Here is a 17,772-nt window from a genome sequence, read left to right as displayed (position 1 = left end):
CTCCTGTTTATTTAAACTCTGCATGCTTTGCTTCCGTTCCACGTGATGCCTCAGACCAAGCATTTTAATCACCCCTGGGCCAGAGATTGCTCTGCAGCACTGCTTGCAGTCCCTCCAGCATGATCATCAGTCTGACCATCCGAGTACTCATAATGTTCCCTCTGGGGTTTTGCTGGCCCTCCATCCTCCAAGAGGTAAGCCTGACCTCCAGAAAGCTCCGTTTCCAGGAAGCCTTGTTTTATTTCTAGGAAAAAAAGAAGAGAAAACACACCGTGTTCTAAGCCAAGATGTATCAGACTTCACTAATCAAGAAGATAAAGCTATTTCCTCCGGGTGGCCGTTGTGCAGCGTACGCTTAGTGCAAAATAAAACCATTAGACCTTGGCATCCATACTTGTTAAATTGTTTGCTGACGTCCCTTCCAGGTTCGTTTCGGTTAAATAATAACTTTGTGTCCATTTGTTTTCCCTAAAAAACGTAAAGCTATCCTTCTTCTTGCAGAGGTTTCTCAGAGCTTTGGATGCAGACGATGTTTTCTCTTATTTTGGAACCAGCTCAGCGTCTGATGGTATGCAGAGCTCTTTCCTTCTTGATTTTGGAACACATTTGTCAGTTTATTCCTAATCCCGTACATTTGATAACGCTAAGAACACTTATTAACTAACCCTGCTCTGACAAGTATTTAGCATTTCTGAGTTGCGTTGCTCGGTGAGGTAATCCATGTCTCAGTGTGTAAGCAATTGAAGAACTGGGCCAGTGTTTAAAATCTGCTTAAGGAGCTGTGATAAATCTTTTCCATCCGTGGTCCTTATTTTCTGTACCAGTATTTTTCGACAAGGTTAACAGATCTAAGTCATCTGAATGGGAAGGCATAGACTGAGAACAGCTTTAAGTGCACTTGTTAACGTTTTGAAATGCACAGGTGGAACGTTCTAGGTCTGGATTGTTCTGGATAGTTCAGCATAAAGGTACATTTTGAACTGTCACATTCTTAAAGCAAGGATGCTGTCACTTTGTGAGTTCACCTACTGCTGTTCCCAGCACCTCTGTTCGGGTTATGGTAATTCTCAGTAATATTTAACGTCTGAGGGAGCAAATCTATCTCAGCCTTTGCCAAATGAACTGTTCTCATTGACGAGGGAGAGAAGCACAGGTCATTCAGGAGCCAGTTCCAGAGCTATTGTCTGTTCCCAGTCTGAGTACTCACATTGGAATAGATGAAGTTCTTTGCCTATTGACAAAATGAGGCCATAGCTGTCATTCAGAGAATAATTTTTCCTAAGAAGGCAGATCATTACATTTCTTTTCCATGTATTGTTATTTTTCATAACTATTTCCCTTGTTCTTTTTGTTTGTTTGTTTGTTTTGTGTCTTTCAGTACCTGAGTTTGTTGTTGCTCAGCCAGATTGCCCTTGTAAAGAAGAGCAGACTGGGCTGATGTGTCAGATCCAGCACTGCTCCATTAAGGCTTGGGGAGAAGTGTTCACCTTCGAATTTCTAGAGGACCATACCCTCCTTTCCTCTTCCTTTGTGATCAGCCAAGTGGTGAACTCTTCCTTTAGCTTAATAAAGCGATTCTCAGGCAACTGCTTTGCAGGTGGAAATCTGTTGGCACCTCCTGGGGCTGAGTGTAGAGTCACTTACTGTGAAGGGCAGCTGGTGAGTATGCACTGAACTTATCAGCTTTTCTGCCAGCGTTTACAGCCTTTTCAGGCTTGCAGCTTGAAACCCCAAACACGTGCGAACCATCCATTTAATAAGTCTGAGTGTTACTAAGAAGAAACAGGAAGGATATGGCACACGGTTCTCCATTGTAGCAAGTGTTTGCAATAACTCAGAGGTGGAATTTCATCTCCTCTAGCAAGGAGTCATTGTTACAGATGAAGAAAAGATTCACATCAGGCCTGTCAGAAGAAAAGATACGGCCCTGCTGAAGGATCTTGGCTTCTCCAGACCCCACATTCTCTTCAGACAAGCTGCAATAGGGGCAAAAAAAGCAAGAGGTAAGATGTATGGAGAGAAAGCTCTGGGTGGTTCTGCTTTGACAAACTGTCTTCTGGTAGTGTGGTTGTTTAAGTGAGGAGAAAGAAGAAGGTTTGCATCTGCAAGTATATGATTGTACTTGATGTGTGTTACTCACCTTGCTGAGTTGTAAATAGTGTGCATTTTCCATTAGGTGTTTATTATTTTGATAATACAAACTTGTTATCAAGGATGAAGACAGGGGAAAGAAACCATCTGAAATGGGAAACTTAGGCAAGTAACCACAGAAATGGTTTTCTAGCAGAAGTATTTTAGTCTTTCAGGAAAAGAGAATGGACTTATAGAATCTTCTATGCTGCCTGGCATTTTAAACTCTGTGTCTCTTTCTGTTGTTCTGCAGGGCACTTTGCTTCTCGCCTACAAAAGAGGGCTGATGGAACTGTCAAACATCTGGAGCTGATGGTTGTAGCAGGTCCTGATGTTTACATGTACCACCAAGAGGACACAGAGCGATATATTCTTGCCAACCTGAACATTGTGAGTGTAGCTTTCTGTTTGGATTGCTGTGAGCTCTCCCAGTGTTGCTAACAGATTCAGTTCTGTGAGTGTTCCTTCAGAGGTCTTTGCAGTTCTCTGCTCCTATCAGGGCACTGCTTACTTGTAGGGTGTTCCTCTGTGTCTCTTTTGGACTGTACAGCAAGCTTACCTTTATAGAAGGAGCAGCATGAGTAAAAGTGAATGTTAGAAGATCTTCATTCCATTACTAATCTAATTCCATATGTAATATCAGGCAAGAGTTTATACACGTCACATCCTGGTGATTTTGTTTTTGTCCTTATATTTACCAGATGTGTTACCTTTTTAGTGAGTAAACTCCTGTAAATGGGAGCAGATACTGAGAGTCGCTGAGGTGACTATTTGATGGAATCCTTTCTATCACTTGACAGGGGGCAGAACTGCTGCGAGATGCCTCACTGGGTGCTCATTTAAGGGTTCATTTGATGCAAATGCTCGTTTTGAAGGAGCCGGAGGTAAGCAGGGAGGATTCTGTCCTAGCATTGTCTGGGGTGGGTTGCTAAGCCTGTATGCAATGTGCAAACATATGCTTTACCTGTAGATTAATGTGAATATCACAACAAACATCACCTCCTCGCTGATCAGTGTTTGTGAGTGGAGCAAGAAGGTCAACCCCCAGAATGACTCTGATCCCCAGCATGCCGACATCGTCCTGTATGTGACCAGGTACTGTAATTCTCATACCCTCTTAGAGGCTGGAAGTCAGGCAACTGCTGTCCAGTCACCAGCACAGTGACACTGATTTGCACAGAGCCTTTGAAAATGAGTCAGTTCTTCTGTTTGGGGTTGATTCTCCTGTCCTTAGTGTAGTTTAGCATTCATGGGACTCCTACCATCCTGCCCAAGGGAGTTCTGTATTCCCAGAAGAAATGCTAGCTAGCAGTAAAGTTAGGTCAGAAAAGTGCAAATAAGTTGGTATTATATATCTAGTCTTGACTTTATTAGTTGCAGTGGTTCTTTGCTTTTACTTCTGGATGTGTCTCCCTTACTTTAGGTTTGATCTGGAGTTACCTGATGGGAACAAGGAGCTACGTGGAGTGACTCAGTTAGGTGGGGTCTGCTCCTCCTCCTGGAGCTGTGTTATTACCCAGGACACTGGCTTTGACTTGGGAGTCACCATAGCCCACGAGATTGGGCACAGGTCAGTAGGAAAACTCCAGAGCAGCACAGTGTGTTTTATTCAGAGGAAAACACTCTCTATTTTAAAGGATTCAAGAGAAAGACAAGGATCTCTTATCATAACATTGGGTTTCTTGTAGATTATTTAAAACTCTCATTAAGAGTTCCTTGCATTTCTGCAAGTTCTGGGACAACTACAAGCTTTCATGACAACTGTAGAAGAAAAGGCTCTGCAGAGGGAGCTTGGCCCTTGCTTAGATAGTTTGTTAACAGAGGTGCTATGGGAGCATGAAATCTCTGGGTTCCTTCTCAGGGCACAGTGTTCTTTCTGTTACAGTCTTGGCATCCCCCATGATGGTGAAGGGAATCAGTGCAGCAGCAGAGGTTACATCATGGGTTCAGCAGGAAACCACAACAGTGTTGACCTCATCTGGTCACAGTGTAGCCGAGAAGAATTCCTGGCCTTTGTCAGGTAAGGGAATGGTTGAGTTTTGTGTGCATGTATGGGGGCACTTCCCTGTGCTGCCAGCTTAGGAAAGAGCAGGGAAGGACAAGGAATAAAACAGAACTTTCTTAGAAAATGAGTAACTGTGATGTACTCATTTGTTTGTTTCTTATCACTTGAGGTTGTTGCTGAAGTTAAACCCAGTCTTTGATTCAAGTACCTGGAAATTACTTTGGTTAGTGACTAACAGACCTGGGCTGTCTTGAACTCCTCAGACACTTTTTCAGCTTGGAAATGTTATTTAACATGTCAGAAAATCTAGGTTTAAGCATACACTGTGGGCTGTGAGCTGTCTGGTTGAACAAGCATGGATTTTTGTTTTAACTTCAGCAGTGGGGAACTGAGAGCATCTCCAGGCAGCTGCTGCAGCTAAATCTATCACAGCCCACAGTAAGCATGTGTTGTCTGGGAAAGCAACAGCCAACTCCCAGAATGAAACTCAGCAGAAGTTTGCAAACATGTCATTGTCCTTACTATGCACAGCTGGGAAAGTGATATTTTTTATGTCTGTATCAGCACAGGCCAAACAAACTGCTTAAATGACCTGCCGGACATGGACGGCAGCATCCCTGGATGGAAGCCTGGCTTGTACTATGGAGCAGATGAGCAATGTAAAATAGCCTTTGGGAGTGTTGCAACCGCGTGCACCTTCGCTGACAGCAATGTTGTAGGTAGAAAGTTTCTGCGTGTCTTGTTGGGGGTAGCAGTGAAATGTTCTGGGAGCTAGAATTCAGGAGAAGGGAGCTAGGGATGTTATTATGAAGGGATTGAAGGTACTTTTCTGCCACAGATCGTTTTGGCAAAGAGCAAACCTTAAAAGGTTTCTAAAATGCTTTTCTTCTCTCTATCATTGCCATTGTCTACATAAGGCTCCTTTCAGGTTTACGCAGTGCCCAGAACCTTCTGTCCACACTGGGTTTGGTAGTGCTAGTGCTGTGTTACTTGGGTTTTTAGGGATCCCAGCTTTGGGTCCTATCTTGAGTAGCTCTTGTTTGTTGGATCTCTTCAGCTTCCCTGCAGTTGTGCAAGTCTACATGGCTGAGAAATGCAGCATGGCTAATAGCTGCCATCTGGACACGTTTTGTTAATGAGGAAGCACTGATTTCTAATCTGCGTGAAATTTTAACTGCTTTAGTTGATCCTCTTCTAGCATTACAGCTGGTATTGCTGGTCATTTGATGCACCCACAACTTTTCCCTAATAGCAAGTGAAATCAAGGAACCTGCTTGCATTTTTGGATACCAGTGGGGTAACCAAACATCTGGGACATACACTGAGCAGCTTTTGGGGCTGCGATGTTGATGAGTTTCCTCTTTGACCTCCTTATTTCTCTTGTCACACCAGGATATATGTAAGGTTCTCTCATGCCATGTACAACCAGGAGACAAAACCAGCTGTACTCGGCTTCTTGTTCCCCTCTTGGACGGTACTGAGTGTGGCATCAATAAGGTAAGGAGGCTGCTGATGCTTGAATAATCAGAACTGGATGTGGGTGCTGCAGGGTTTGCTGTCTCTTGGCCAGGAAGCTTTGCTTTCTACTTGAAATGATATATCAGCTTTTTATTTATTTATTTATTTATTTATTTATTTATTTAGATAAGTCCGACCTCATGTTAGACTATAATTAAGAATGGGACTCTACTCTTGTGAAAAAAAGTACCTCATTCATCTTGGGATTCTCTGTGACAGACTAGCTTGCCTAAAGATGGAGATTTATGCCGTGCTTGTAGATGCCAGAGCTGCTGTGTTCATGGGGTGCTGCTGCCAATTCTGTGTATTCTTGGTCTTAGTGGTGCTTCAAGGGACAGTGCAGCTCTCTGAAAGAACTAAACCCCATGGCTGTAGTCCATGGCCAGTGGTCCAGCTGGAGCCCATTGTCCTCCTGCTCCCGCAGCTGTGGAGGTGGAGTTCAGATAAGGCAGCGGTTCTGTAATAACCCCAGGTAAGAGGTGTGGATCTGCAGTTTGCAAAGGTCCCTTTCAGAGCCAAGGAGTCTGAGCTTTGCTTGGCATGAGCCTGCTGCTGTAGAAGAGTTCTTTTCCTGTCATTTTCAGGCCTGCTTTTGGAGGGAAGGAGTGCCAGGGTGCCAGCATTCAAGCAGAGATGTGCAATACTCAGGTTTGGCAGCTGATTGCACCTTCTGAGCTTTTCTCCTAATGCTGCTGAACCCTTTGAAAGCTGTGGGAAGGAGGACTAAAATCTGACATACTGCCTTCCTCTGCCTGATGTATTTGTTCCACTGTGTCTAAAGACAACAGTGTTATTTAATTGCATTGTTCACATGTAACGAAGCATTTCTCTCTACACCCTTATAGTAGGACAGACACTGATGAAATAGAGACTCATTTAATGCTAATCTTCTTTGGAGGGACGTTCTTATATTAGTCCCATTTTCCTTATCTTTTATTTATTATTATTATTATTATTATTTTTAATAAGCAGCAAAGAGCATCATCTGAATGCAGTTCTTTGCATATCCTACAGCCTCACTTTGAAGTGGTGCTCTTTATTTATAGTCATTCTACTGTTTTACTTACCAGCCACTGCTTTCTGCCCCTAGCTAGTGGGTGAAATGCTACTTGAGATTCTGTGCTCAGTAACCTCTTGTCATTATCTATACAATTCTCTCTGGGATGTAGGCCTGTCTGATGACCCAGCTTGACTTTATGGCTGAACAGTGTGCAGCAACAAATTTAAAGCCACTGTATCTCACTGTAGGAGTGCCATCCTTTTACAACTGGACTTCTGCTGTTGGCTTTGCCAAAGGTAAGAAAAGGCTGAGAAACCCTGGTTTCTTTGTGAAGTAAAACATAAATGGGCCTGACTGTACTTTTGAATCAAAAGGCCATTTTAATGATGCTTTTAGTTTCCAGGTGAAAATTAGATACTCTTTTTGACAGATTCTTCCTAGCTTCTTCTTACTCTTTGATGGTTGTGTCCTCCTGAGAGAGTAATGACTTGCTCCTCCTGTCTGCCTCCTCCAGGGGACATGCAGTGCAAGCACATGTGCAGGGCCATTGCAGAGGAATTCATGGTAAGCCGTGAGGACAGTTTCAGAGATGGAACCAGATGTGAGCCTGATAACTCTGAAGATGGGACTTTCCATCTGTGTGTAGCAGGAAGCTGCAGAGTAAGTGACTGAGGAATCCAGGTGAAGCACTGATGTAATCTGTGCTAAAGGAATCAGCTGAGCAGGATCCAAGGAAAGAAACACACCAAATCCTTTCCAAAATAAGATAATGATAAGATAAACATGTCATTTTGTGTGTTCTTTCTTTACATTCCTAAGGTATACTTGTTAATTTCCACCCCACTCCCCAGATTCTCCTGGTGCTCAGAATGCTTTGGAATGTATTTCCAGCTAATGAACAGCAGAGGGCATCGGCATAATCTATTCTAATATCTGCTGTTTCATTGGCAATAGTGATAAATATGTGCAGCATCCAAAGCCTCAAGCATAAATTCAGCGGCTGCACGTGTTTTGCTGCTAAGCCTGCTGAGATCCTCCTGCAGCTTTGTGTGAATTTCTCTTGTTCATGGGAATGAGGATAGAATCTCTGCTCTGAGCTCTGTGGGATTCAGGGCCAGACTGAAGCATGTGAGCTGGGTGTGGATTTGGGGGGTTTAGATCTCAGGAGAAATCTTTCTGGGCTGCTTCTTATGGGAAAGAAGATGTCACACAATTAATGAAACTTTCCTGTGCTCTTAGCTAAGACTTTCCAATCCCTGGTTTTGTATGTGGCTGTACAAACTCAGACTTATGTGTAAAAGTAACTTTGCCTGTGTTGTCTTCTTAAATTCAAATCACAGATAAGAAAGAAAGTTTGAGGAATTCAGGTAACGTTGCTTTCATTTGCTTGCTTTCTTCTCAGAATTAAGCCAGTTTTGACAGACATTCTTTTTTGCTTAGGCATTCGGGTGTGATGGTCAGATGGGCTCCAAGAAGGCAATGGACTCTTGCAAGGTCTGTGGGGGTGATAATACCACCTGCATGGAAGTGAGTGGATCTTACACAGAAGGAAAAGCTAAAGGTGTGTGGTCCTCAGCCTCAGTGCTACTTGTAGGAGATGTAGAGCATATTAGGTGCTCTTAAACTTCTTTGTGATCTCTCTTTTCTGTTTTGCTTACACTTATTTTATGGAACATATGGTGATGGAGTTTGGATAGCCAACAGAGAAAGCAGCTGAGGTCTGTAACAGTGGTGTAACCGTTGTGTGGGCATGGTGACTTCTTTTCACAGTGGATAGAGACAAGAAATGTAGCCATTTGTTAGTCCTGAACATTTATGGGATCTGAGAGCTCTATCAGGCGCTGCCTGAGAGCATAAACATCCATTAGAGAATGGGTTTGGCTCTTTTAGTATCACACATACCTTGTAGCAGAAAACATAGAAAGAACAAAAGAAAGCTGAGAAAAGAACAGAGAATTCAGTTGTTATGTTGTCTCTTTCCATCATTACTGTTGTGTTCAAACTGATAGAGCTAAGGTCAGTGTGAATTTAAGCCTGCTGCTCTTTGCTGTTGTATCTTTATTTAATGAACATTGCCTACGTAACCCCTACTTGCAGTGAGTCCTGTTGCTGCCTACAAGGCTTATTGTTCAAGAAACATTTTGCTAATAAGGCAACGCTGGTACAGGAGGGGAACATGACCATATATTCTTTCTTTCCACCTTTTCAGAGTATGTTACATTTTTGTCCCTGCCTTATAATGCCACCTCAGTCCATGTTATCAATCAGAGACCGCTCTTCACACACTTGGGTGAGTTGAATGAAACTGAGAGGTGGGAGTGCAGGCAAAGCTCAAACGAGTTTGTGAAAACAAGCAGACAAAGTCTGCAAGGGAAGTTCTGGATTATGCACTTAGTTTGTTTGTGAGATGCTCTCTTTTGGCACCTGATGGAAGCCGTACTCTTTGGGATATCTGATTTAAATCAGACTGGTTTCTAGCAAATGGGCAGTCTGTAGAGGGGTTCTGTCTGCACCATATCGCTTAACCTCACTGCAACTTTTGTTCTTCTAGCTGTGAAGGTTAAAGGTGAATATGTGGTTGCTGGAAGGGGAAAAAACTCATTGAATGTCACCTATCCCTCAGTTCTGGAGGACAGACAGATTGAATACAAAGTGTTTCTCACCAAGGACAACCTGCCAAGCCTGGAGGAAATCCATGTGGATGGGCCAACCCAAGAAGAAATTGAAATACAGGTAAATAAACACCGGAGTTGGAAAGGGGCTGGTCAGAACTGGCCAGACTGAGTTAGTGTGGCTCTGTTGAGTGCAGACAGCTGAGATGCAGTGGGCTTTGTGCCCGAGACTGCTGGAGTTGGTGTTCAGTAAGAGCAATGGGTCGTTTACCTGGGTAATGCTGAGGGCGTGCTGCCTTGCTTGGCTTAATCTGTTTTTTTTTTCCACTGCCTACTGCACAGAACTCACTCTAACTGTACGTGGGGAGAACTGATTGTTGTAGCACTGAGGCTCAGGATTGGATAAGAATGAAGGACTATCCTCTCTCATGTCTCTCCCGAGAAATGATTGTGAGTTGATTTGTGTATTGACCACCACCTTTTCTTTCATAAGGTTTATAGACGGTATGCAAAAGAATATGGCGATGCCACCAACCCAGACATCACCTTCAGCTACTTTGTGCCAAAAGAGAATCTGACGTATAGGTGGATTCCTCAGCAGGGACCATGTTCAGTGACCTGTGGAGGAGGTGAGGCAGGAAACTTTACTTCTTATGAAGGTCAGAATAGGCTTTTAATTTGGCTGGCTGATATTCACCCAGTTCTTCAGAAATGGATGTGACTTATCAGTGTTAGATACTTACTTAGAAGTTATTAAATGTCTGGAATTAAATGTAGAGCAAATAACTGACAGCGAACTACAGCTGCCAGTGCTAAAGCAAATAGAGGAAAAGAGTGGTACAGGATCTGAATTAAATGAACAGATTGGCAAATGAGCTGAATCATCCAAATGTTATTGGAAATGCTTGATTCAGGAGAGGATTTTTAGATAGGTTTTGGCCTACCTTCTGGTTTTTAGACTAAATAATGTTCTCAGATTTTTCAAAGTTACTTCAGGCTGTAATTTGAAGTTGGTTGAACATCAAACATCTGAGACCACAATGGTATCTGGTGTCTAGTTAAAACCTCAGAGCTAATTATGCAGCTTCCTTCTTAGAATTCTATTCCTGTGTCATGGCTAATCCTTTCTGTCTCCCTGTAGAAATCATAATGCAGATTGTGACAGAACTCTGGTAGATGGGTTGACATCTTGTTTACCAGACAGTACGAGTGAAACTGGCAAGTTTCTCAAAGACATTTATGACAAGAAGTCAGTAAATACTTTAATCACCACTTAAAGAAGTCATGCTTTAAGACTAATTATGCTTGGACTGCTTATTCTGCAGTAGATCCTGTAGGTGAAGTGACTGCTGAAACCCTGAGTTAGAGAAATCAAAATGCTATAAAGCCCTCCCAGCTAATGTAATGAGACTTTAAAGAGCAGAAAACATTGAGAATCCAAGAGAAAATTGTGTCTTGAGAGCTGAAAGCTGAATTCAGGCCCTCCTCATCAATAAACATTAGGATCATGATTATTTCTACAGGAAGTCCGATGACTGACTGCTAGGGCTTCTTTCCAGCAACCTTTCCTTCATCAATCAGACATCAAGATCGTTAGAAGTAATTGGACCAAATTATGATTGATAACCTTGTTCTTGCAAATGGCCAGTGTAAGCAATCTTTCAATCTTGATGGTGGATTATCCATCAAACTTCTCATCTTCTGGGATGGCTGTCTTGGAAAATCACTTGAAGATTCTTGAGGAAAAGTCACATCAGAAATATGAGTTGAATAGGAAGTCTGCTTCTCAAATATACCATTTTTTTCTTACACAGATAATTTGGTTAAACTACAGGATCTTCATAGAACAGAGGTGAACTGTTTGCATTGTTTATAAATTCCCTTCCTTTTTCTTTCACATCCAAGGTACACGACGGGTGAACCACGTGTGCTTTGATCAGAAGAAGAATGAAATAACAGAAAATCGGTTGTGTTTGGAACTCCTACAACCCCTTCCAGGGTTCGAACCCTGTGCCATGGAACCATGCCCGTACAGGTCAGTGTTCCTGGAAGCTAAGCTGAATTCTCACTGTGCAAGGACTTAAATTCCCAGCAGCCATTCTCTGTCACATCCAGAATAGGCTGTTGAAATACAGAAGCTGGATACTTTGTTCGACCCATTTCAGCAACAGATGTCATAAGTAATAAACCTCTATGATTCGGATGAGAAATAAGTTGATACAATTACTTCCCATTTAGGTGGAAGGTATCTCAGACGGATGAATGTTCTGCTGTCTGTGGAAGTGGTGTTGCCCAGCAGAATTTGACCTGTGTTCTGTTTCATAATGAATTGGAGACTGTTGTGGATGACAGCTTATGTTCTGCACAAGAAAAACCACTCACCACTGTGCCGTGTATAGTTAATGTCTGCCCTTTGGGATGGGACAAAGTGAGTTTATTAGCTTGGCATTCAGGTGACCCGAGAGCTTTGCACTTGTGATCAACACGAGGCTATCAGTTAGAAGGAACTATTTTATCAGTGGAGTCTGGGAGGGTGGTTTACACAATGGACATTTGTCCAATTAAAGGTTAATTCTGTGACTTTAGAAAGCTCTGTCCCTCTTAATTTATGTTGCTGGATTCAATAGTTACTAGCAGTGACTTGTTTATGGCAGCTGTGGACTACATTCCATCTTTGTTTCTCCTCAGAGCCCAAAATAAATAAATAAATAAATAAACTCAGAAACTCAAATAACCTTTGTTGCACTGATAAATACATCACTGTCAAACAGGGAGGTTCTGATGTGGGAGGGAAGATTGCCAATAGGGAAGAGGGCTTCTCAGCACCAAATCCATTGTGGAGAGCCACTGCCAGGTTTACACTTACATAGGGGAAGAGACTGCTTTAGGCATCTCTCTTCAGTCTCAGGTATCTCCATTCAGCCTCAGGTAGTGTGAAGTAGGTTGGCTTTGGGCTGTTGGGTGTCTTTAGCTATTCTTGGTGTTTAAACTTGTATGGTCTGAAAACACAGAAAAAGTGCTTAAATATGTTGCCTTTTAATACACTGTGAATTTGATCTGGAGGCATCCCCTGCCTTCATTAGATCAGGACCTCTGGGAGAACAGGGGTCAATGTCAGACTGGTTCTTTTTGCTCTGTTCTGAGGAGGAAGACACAGGCTTGCTTCAGACTCCAGAGTCACCTGGCCATATCCAACTGGAAAATCAGAGTGTTTATGTCTGGAGCCCTCTAGCTGGAGAGTGTTCAGTGTCCTGTGGTACAGGTGAGATCCTTCAGTGCTGCAAGTAAACATTACCTTGCTGTAGGTGTGAGCATGTATGTCATGCAGTAGGGGTGGTTTTTCTTTTCCCCTCTTTCCAGGTAAGACTCAGATACAGTACGTATGTGTGGCTTTTGACACCAAAGAAAAAACCCAAGAAGAAAACTGTCATCCAGTGGCAAAGCCGGAGAGCAGGTTGGAAGACTGCAATCTTAGTCCCTGCCCACCAAGGTAAAGCAGTTACCTGGCGACACTGCACTTCTCTTAGGGACTACAGCAATGCAGACTGCAGTCAGTGATGTGAATGGTAGCACTCAGATATCAGCAAATGTGTATGTGTGCATTAACAGAATTCCAGGTGTACTTTGATAGAATTGGATTCAAATTCCAGGGAAGATGGGTGAGAGTCGGAGACGCTCACTGGTGGCTGTTATTCCCAGGTGGCATTACAAAATGGGCTCATGCAGTGTAAGCTGTGGAGGAGGTGTGATGCAGAAGATCCTATACTGTGCAAGGGAAACCAGAGAGAAGGAAGAAGAGATTGTTGCGGACACCCAGTGTGATGGTTTGCCTCGTCCAGAGGAGCAGGAGATGTGTAACTTGGAGCCGTGCCCCCCAAGGTCAAAATGGTCACATGGGCCACATGAGCAATTGTCTGTAAATGTGTGTGGTGTGATCTGGGCTGTGGCTTAGGATTGTAAAATGGGGACTGGAAGCTACTGGTATCTGAGTTTTATGGGTTTTGCATGCTACAGGATGCCACTCCCAGGATGAGCTAACCCTGAGTTGGTTTCTGATCTGGCTGTTCAGAGTGGTGTGCATTTTGGAGGAAGATATGATTATTTTTGTTGTTAAGCCTGTGTATGTCACCCTGGGGGAAACTGTAATGGACGTGCAGTGAGACTCAATGTATATTTGGAGTCTGTGGGTTCCCTGTAAAATGCCCTTCCTTTGCACCCAACACCAAACCTATTCTTAACCTTGTTTCAGAGGCTGCCTTGTAAATACTTAGGCAGCAAATGTGTGAGGTGGAAGGGTGAAGAAAGCTGCTGAGAAGCAGAAAGGAGAGAAGGACGAGGGAGCTGCATTACTTTCTCTGTGGTGAGAACCAGCAGAGGGTAGGGTTTCATCCTTAACTTGATTTTTCCCCTCCTTGTCCTTTGTCAGATGGAAGGTAACCCCAGGTGGCCCCTGTTCCTCCAGCTGTGGGCTTGGCTTATCTGTTCAGCTGGTCACTTGTGTGCAGATTCAGCAAGGCAAAGAGGTTTTGCTGGAGCAACATTCATGTCCTGTGTCAGAGAAGCCCCTTACCACCATTCCCTGTGTCACCCGAATGTGTTCTTATGAATGGAGCTTCAGTGAATGGACGGAGGTATCACATTTATCCAGCTGTGTAATAATGACCTCATGCATTTTTCCTTCTCAAATGCAGATCTTGGATTTTTTGGGGGGAGCTTTTCTGCAGATCAGGGATATAACTTAGAGGGTCAATTGGGAGGTTGGGCCAGCTTCATTATTTCCATCTTACAGATGAAGAAACTAAGGAACTGAAAAGTCAAGTGGTAGAACAGCATCAGTGAGCAAAAGATCAGAATTCTGGATCGTGCTTGAGCAAGTCAGTGTTATTTATTTCTGAATACTAGCTGGAATGCGTGCATAAAGACCTGTGGATTTCTTACTCTGCAGTGTTCAGCCTCATGTGGGAATGGTGTTCAGACACGGCACGATTTCTGCCTCAACCGACTGACTCATAAGCACGTGAACCCCATCTTCTGCAGGCGCTTCCCCAAGGCCATTGTGCTGCGTGGCTGCTCTGCAGGGCCCTGTCCTGAGCAGGGGGTGGGCACAAATCTGCATGGAGCAGAACTGCAGGCAGTGACACCAGCCATGCATCTGATGACTACTGCAAATGCTGAAGTGGCAAGATACAAAGGCCTGATTCTTCCTTCATCTGCTCTGCCAGCTGTCCCTCAGGAACAGATGAAGGAGATCAGTGAAGGTGAGGAGCAAACTACCCATAAGGTACAGATGGGCACTAACTGTGTGTGATGGGGTTCCAGTGATCCGATGGGCATACAGACACAAGAGCACAGAAGGGAATGCTTCTGCTTAGAGGGGACAGCATGCCATGAGCTCTCCATGCTGTCTAAGCCAGGAACAATGACTGCCTTCCATTGGCTTCACAAGGCTCTTATGACATGGGACTCTTTGGGGCAGCAACAGACTCTTCCTGTGCAGAATACACCTCATCTGTTCACGGTGCCATGAGAGGAATGAGTGCAGTATTTTAACAGCTGGATGTGTTTCTCATCTGTCTCTGTTGCACAGCTGCCTGTGGAAAGCTCTTTCTTAATACCAGTGGGGTCATCAACATGACAGGTGTAGAGAGCAGTGACTGCACTATTGCTATCGGACGTCCTCTAGGAGAGGAGATCACAATCAATGTTCTGGAGAGCTCCCTCAATTGCAGTGCAGGTACTGCCCAGGGCTAAGTGGGAACTAACCTGGACTGTTGGGAAATGTGCACCTCATTTTCCTGCATGCTTTTGGTTCCCTGAGTGGTTCTTGCTGTCTTGGATGGAGCCTGCATAATCTCTAAAACCATTTTATAAGTTTTTTCAGTTTCACAAAGTCTTTGCCAGATGAGATTAACTTAAGATGATATCTTTCCTCTCCCTACATGATCTTATTTGTTTTGTTGGTATATGTAGGATTAAAGGACCTTATCGGGTTAAAGAAACTTCCTCCTTTGGCCTGTTATAAACTCTGCGACGTACCCTCTTGTTGGAATCAGTACAGATAGATTAGTTAACCATTTTATGAAATATTTTGATAAGATAGGGACAAGACACAGAAATTACTTGATTTCTGGCCCATGTAATATGGGAGACTGACCTGTTTCTAGTGTTATAGTGTTTCTGAAGTGTTTCTAATCCCTGTGCTCATCCATTCCAGGTGAGGTCTTGCTGTTTTCAGGACGAATGATGTGGCGGACGGGCTGCAGGAAGCTTACTTTGTCTCTGATAAAATCCAGAACAAATACATTGATTGTGAAACAGCGTGTTTTGCTGCCAGGAAATGGGGTTGTTCTTCAATACAACAGCAGGAATGGAACCAAAAAGTATTACCAAGGTAATACCAAGGAAGCTTCACTATTGCTTTAGATTTAAGGGACCCGTGATGAGGTCTGCAGAGTTCCACAGGTCTTGTCTGTCTATGGAAGTCTATTAAAGCCTTGCTCCATCTCTAAGAGCTAATAAGCTCCTTTTCAAGGAATGCTGGAATGGATATTGTTTATGGACTACCTTTCTGTTTTAAAGGCAAGCTCCCTGCACGTGTTTGCTGATACTTGGAGGTTCCCAGATGAAAATCCTTAGAGAATGTTTTCCACCTGCCTTTAATTTAAACATCTTCTTCCTGGAGATACTGGACACTTCCACTAAATCATTTTCTCTTCTGCTCCTTCTCAGAATGTGACAAGCAGCTGTTTGGTCCCCATGGTGAAATAGTGAATCCTACTCAATCACCTGGTCAAAAACAAGAAGTGGTGTGTCGGACCTTCATCAATGTGGCTCCTCAGCATCACATAGCTATCCGAGGCCTGTATGTTGACCCGAGCCATGAGAGCAACCAAACACACTTTAATTACATCCTGGTGAGTTGGAAACTTATAGGAGGTGGTTTAGATGGGCGAGGACCCAACTGCTCATTAGAGAGCAGTTCAGGAGATCAAGAGATCAAAGTCCAGGAGGGTCAGACTGTTGTGTAAATGTAGATGTGAGCAATACAGAAGACTACCATATTTTGCTCTAACATTTGAATAGGGCAGCTTTTCTCCTGAGTAACCAATTGGCAAGACCCCGGTATTTTGTGGGTACTTGAGATGTAGGCTGCTGTGATATAACGGTTTGGTCTTTCCTCACCCAGATCCGCGACGTAAGCACCATGAAGACAATGGTATTTCGTGGGAAACAACAGTTCTTCTGGCAATCAACAGGAAGCCAAGCTGAAATTGAATTTCATGAAAACATTAAGGATCACCAAACCAGTTTCTGGGCTGAATATTATGCTGCTGAACCCAAATAAAAGGGATCAGGGCCACTCCACTGAAAAGACTGTGCTCCAATCAATCACTGCTACCTGTCACTGCCTGATGCCACGCACGTCATTTAACCTTTTTATACCTACATCTCCATATACTGAGTCAGAGCAGTCGAATGACTGCTGGAATCTCAGTTAATACTTGGAAAATGTATGCAAAAGGCATGTAACCACCAAATATTTCTCACAAATGGTTCTAATGTCCATTTTCTACTGGCATTTTAACTGGTATTAACGCATCTTGTCTGAAATTAGTAACTCAGACACTGAAGTCTCAAGGTCCAGCTTTGTTTATATGCTGTGCCTTTTTAGGACAATAGTTTTGTTTTCTCAGTGACTTAGGAACCTCTCCATACCACAAGTAGTCATGACTGTGATTCAACAGTGAAGTTTATTCTCCTGCAGCATAAATGTCCATTGAAAATGAAGCCCATTGAAATTCTGGAAGATTAAAAAGAAGGCAAAGATGCGTAAGAAGGTTTGTCCTCCTGAGTTGTAGCAGCTTGAGAAATGTATGAAGGCAATCGGCTTTCTTTGACCATAAGGGTAGTACAACACTAGGAAAAGTCACCTAGAATGCTGATGGAATCTCCATCATGGACTATTTTCAGGTCTTTGCTAACCTGAACAAGGACTGGTGGCAATTGGCTTTGTGTGGGAGGAGTAAATGACCTCCAGAGGGTCTCTCCCAGCTCACCACATCTAGGATTCTGCTTTTACATAGCTAACAGTGGTGCTAATACTTCTTTTCTATGGGAAAATAAAAGAATCCTGTCTCTTAATGATGAGTTTGATGCCGAGAGATATTTCTTCAGATAAAACAGTAGCTGTGCAAATAATCTACTTGTATCTCCATGGGACAGGAACTGTGTCAAGAGCAGCTGTTGAGACCGTGTGATACAAACAATAGCAGGAAGATGTGTTTTAGAGCAGCGGTAAATATTCACCCAAGATTGACTTAAATATATATTTGAAGTTCTTTTTATTTAATGTTTTTAACCTGTTCAGCAGTTCCCTATCTTGGTACCAATCTATCATCCTCATCAACATCTCAATGTCCTACAAAAGAGGTCTATTCCAAACCTTGAGCCTGCCTGGACCTACCTGCCTACACTTCATGGTAGATAAATGGTTCTGCTTGAGACGT

The 17,772-nt window shown here is 43.3% G+C and overlaps 1 protein-coding gene across 6 annotated transcripts; it reads left to right on the top strand.

The window, feature by feature from the left end:
• Positions 1-54: 54 nt before the first annotated feature.
• ADAMTS13 (ADAM metallopeptidase with thrombospondin type 1 motif 13) lies at positions 55-17,407 on the top strand. 6 transcript variants are annotated; one of them, XM_085521198.1, is made up of 30 exons: positions 55-194; positions 502-568; positions 1,379-1,659; positions 1,862-2,003; positions 2,384-2,520; positions 2,931-3,014; positions 3,101-3,225; positions 3,554-3,700; positions 4,016-4,150; positions 4,700-4,850; positions 5,528-5,632; positions 5,974-6,125; positions 6,238-6,301; positions 6,823-6,949; positions 7,168-7,313; positions 8,094-8,214; positions 8,863-8,943; positions 9,205-9,386; positions 9,759-9,894; positions 11,171-11,300; positions 11,504-11,693; positions 12,413-12,527; positions 12,626-12,755; positions 12,965-13,144; positions 13,692-13,896; positions 14,211-14,523; positions 14,853-14,999; positions 15,480-15,656; positions 15,995-16,179; positions 16,452-17,407. In XM_085521198.1, the coding sequence occupies exons 1-30, from the start codon at positions 120-122 to the stop codon at positions 16,608-16,610; spliced, it is 4,389 nt and encodes a 1,462-aa protein (XP_085377324.1). In that variant the 5' UTR covers positions 55-119; the 3' UTR covers positions 16,611-17,407. The 6 variants fall into 6 exon arrangements, with proteins under 6 accessions (XP_085377324.1, XP_085377323.1, XP_085377325.1 ...); XM_085521197.1 differs by having other exon boundaries at positions 12,410-12,527; XM_085521202.1 differs by having other exon boundaries at positions 115-425; positions 4,705-4,850; positions 12,410-12,527.
• The last annotated feature ends 365 nt before the right edge of the window (positions 17,408-17,772 follow it).

The sequence above is a fragment of the Coturnix japonica genome, chromosome 21 (assembly GCF_054131305.1).
Source record: "Coturnix japonica strain WE chromosome 21, WE-NBRP24, whole genome shotgun sequence".
Classification (NCBI taxonomy): domain Eukaryota; kingdom Metazoa; phylum Chordata; class Aves; order Galliformes; family Phasianidae; genus Coturnix; species Coturnix japonica.
This window is presented reverse-complemented; position numbering and strand designations above follow the sequence as displayed.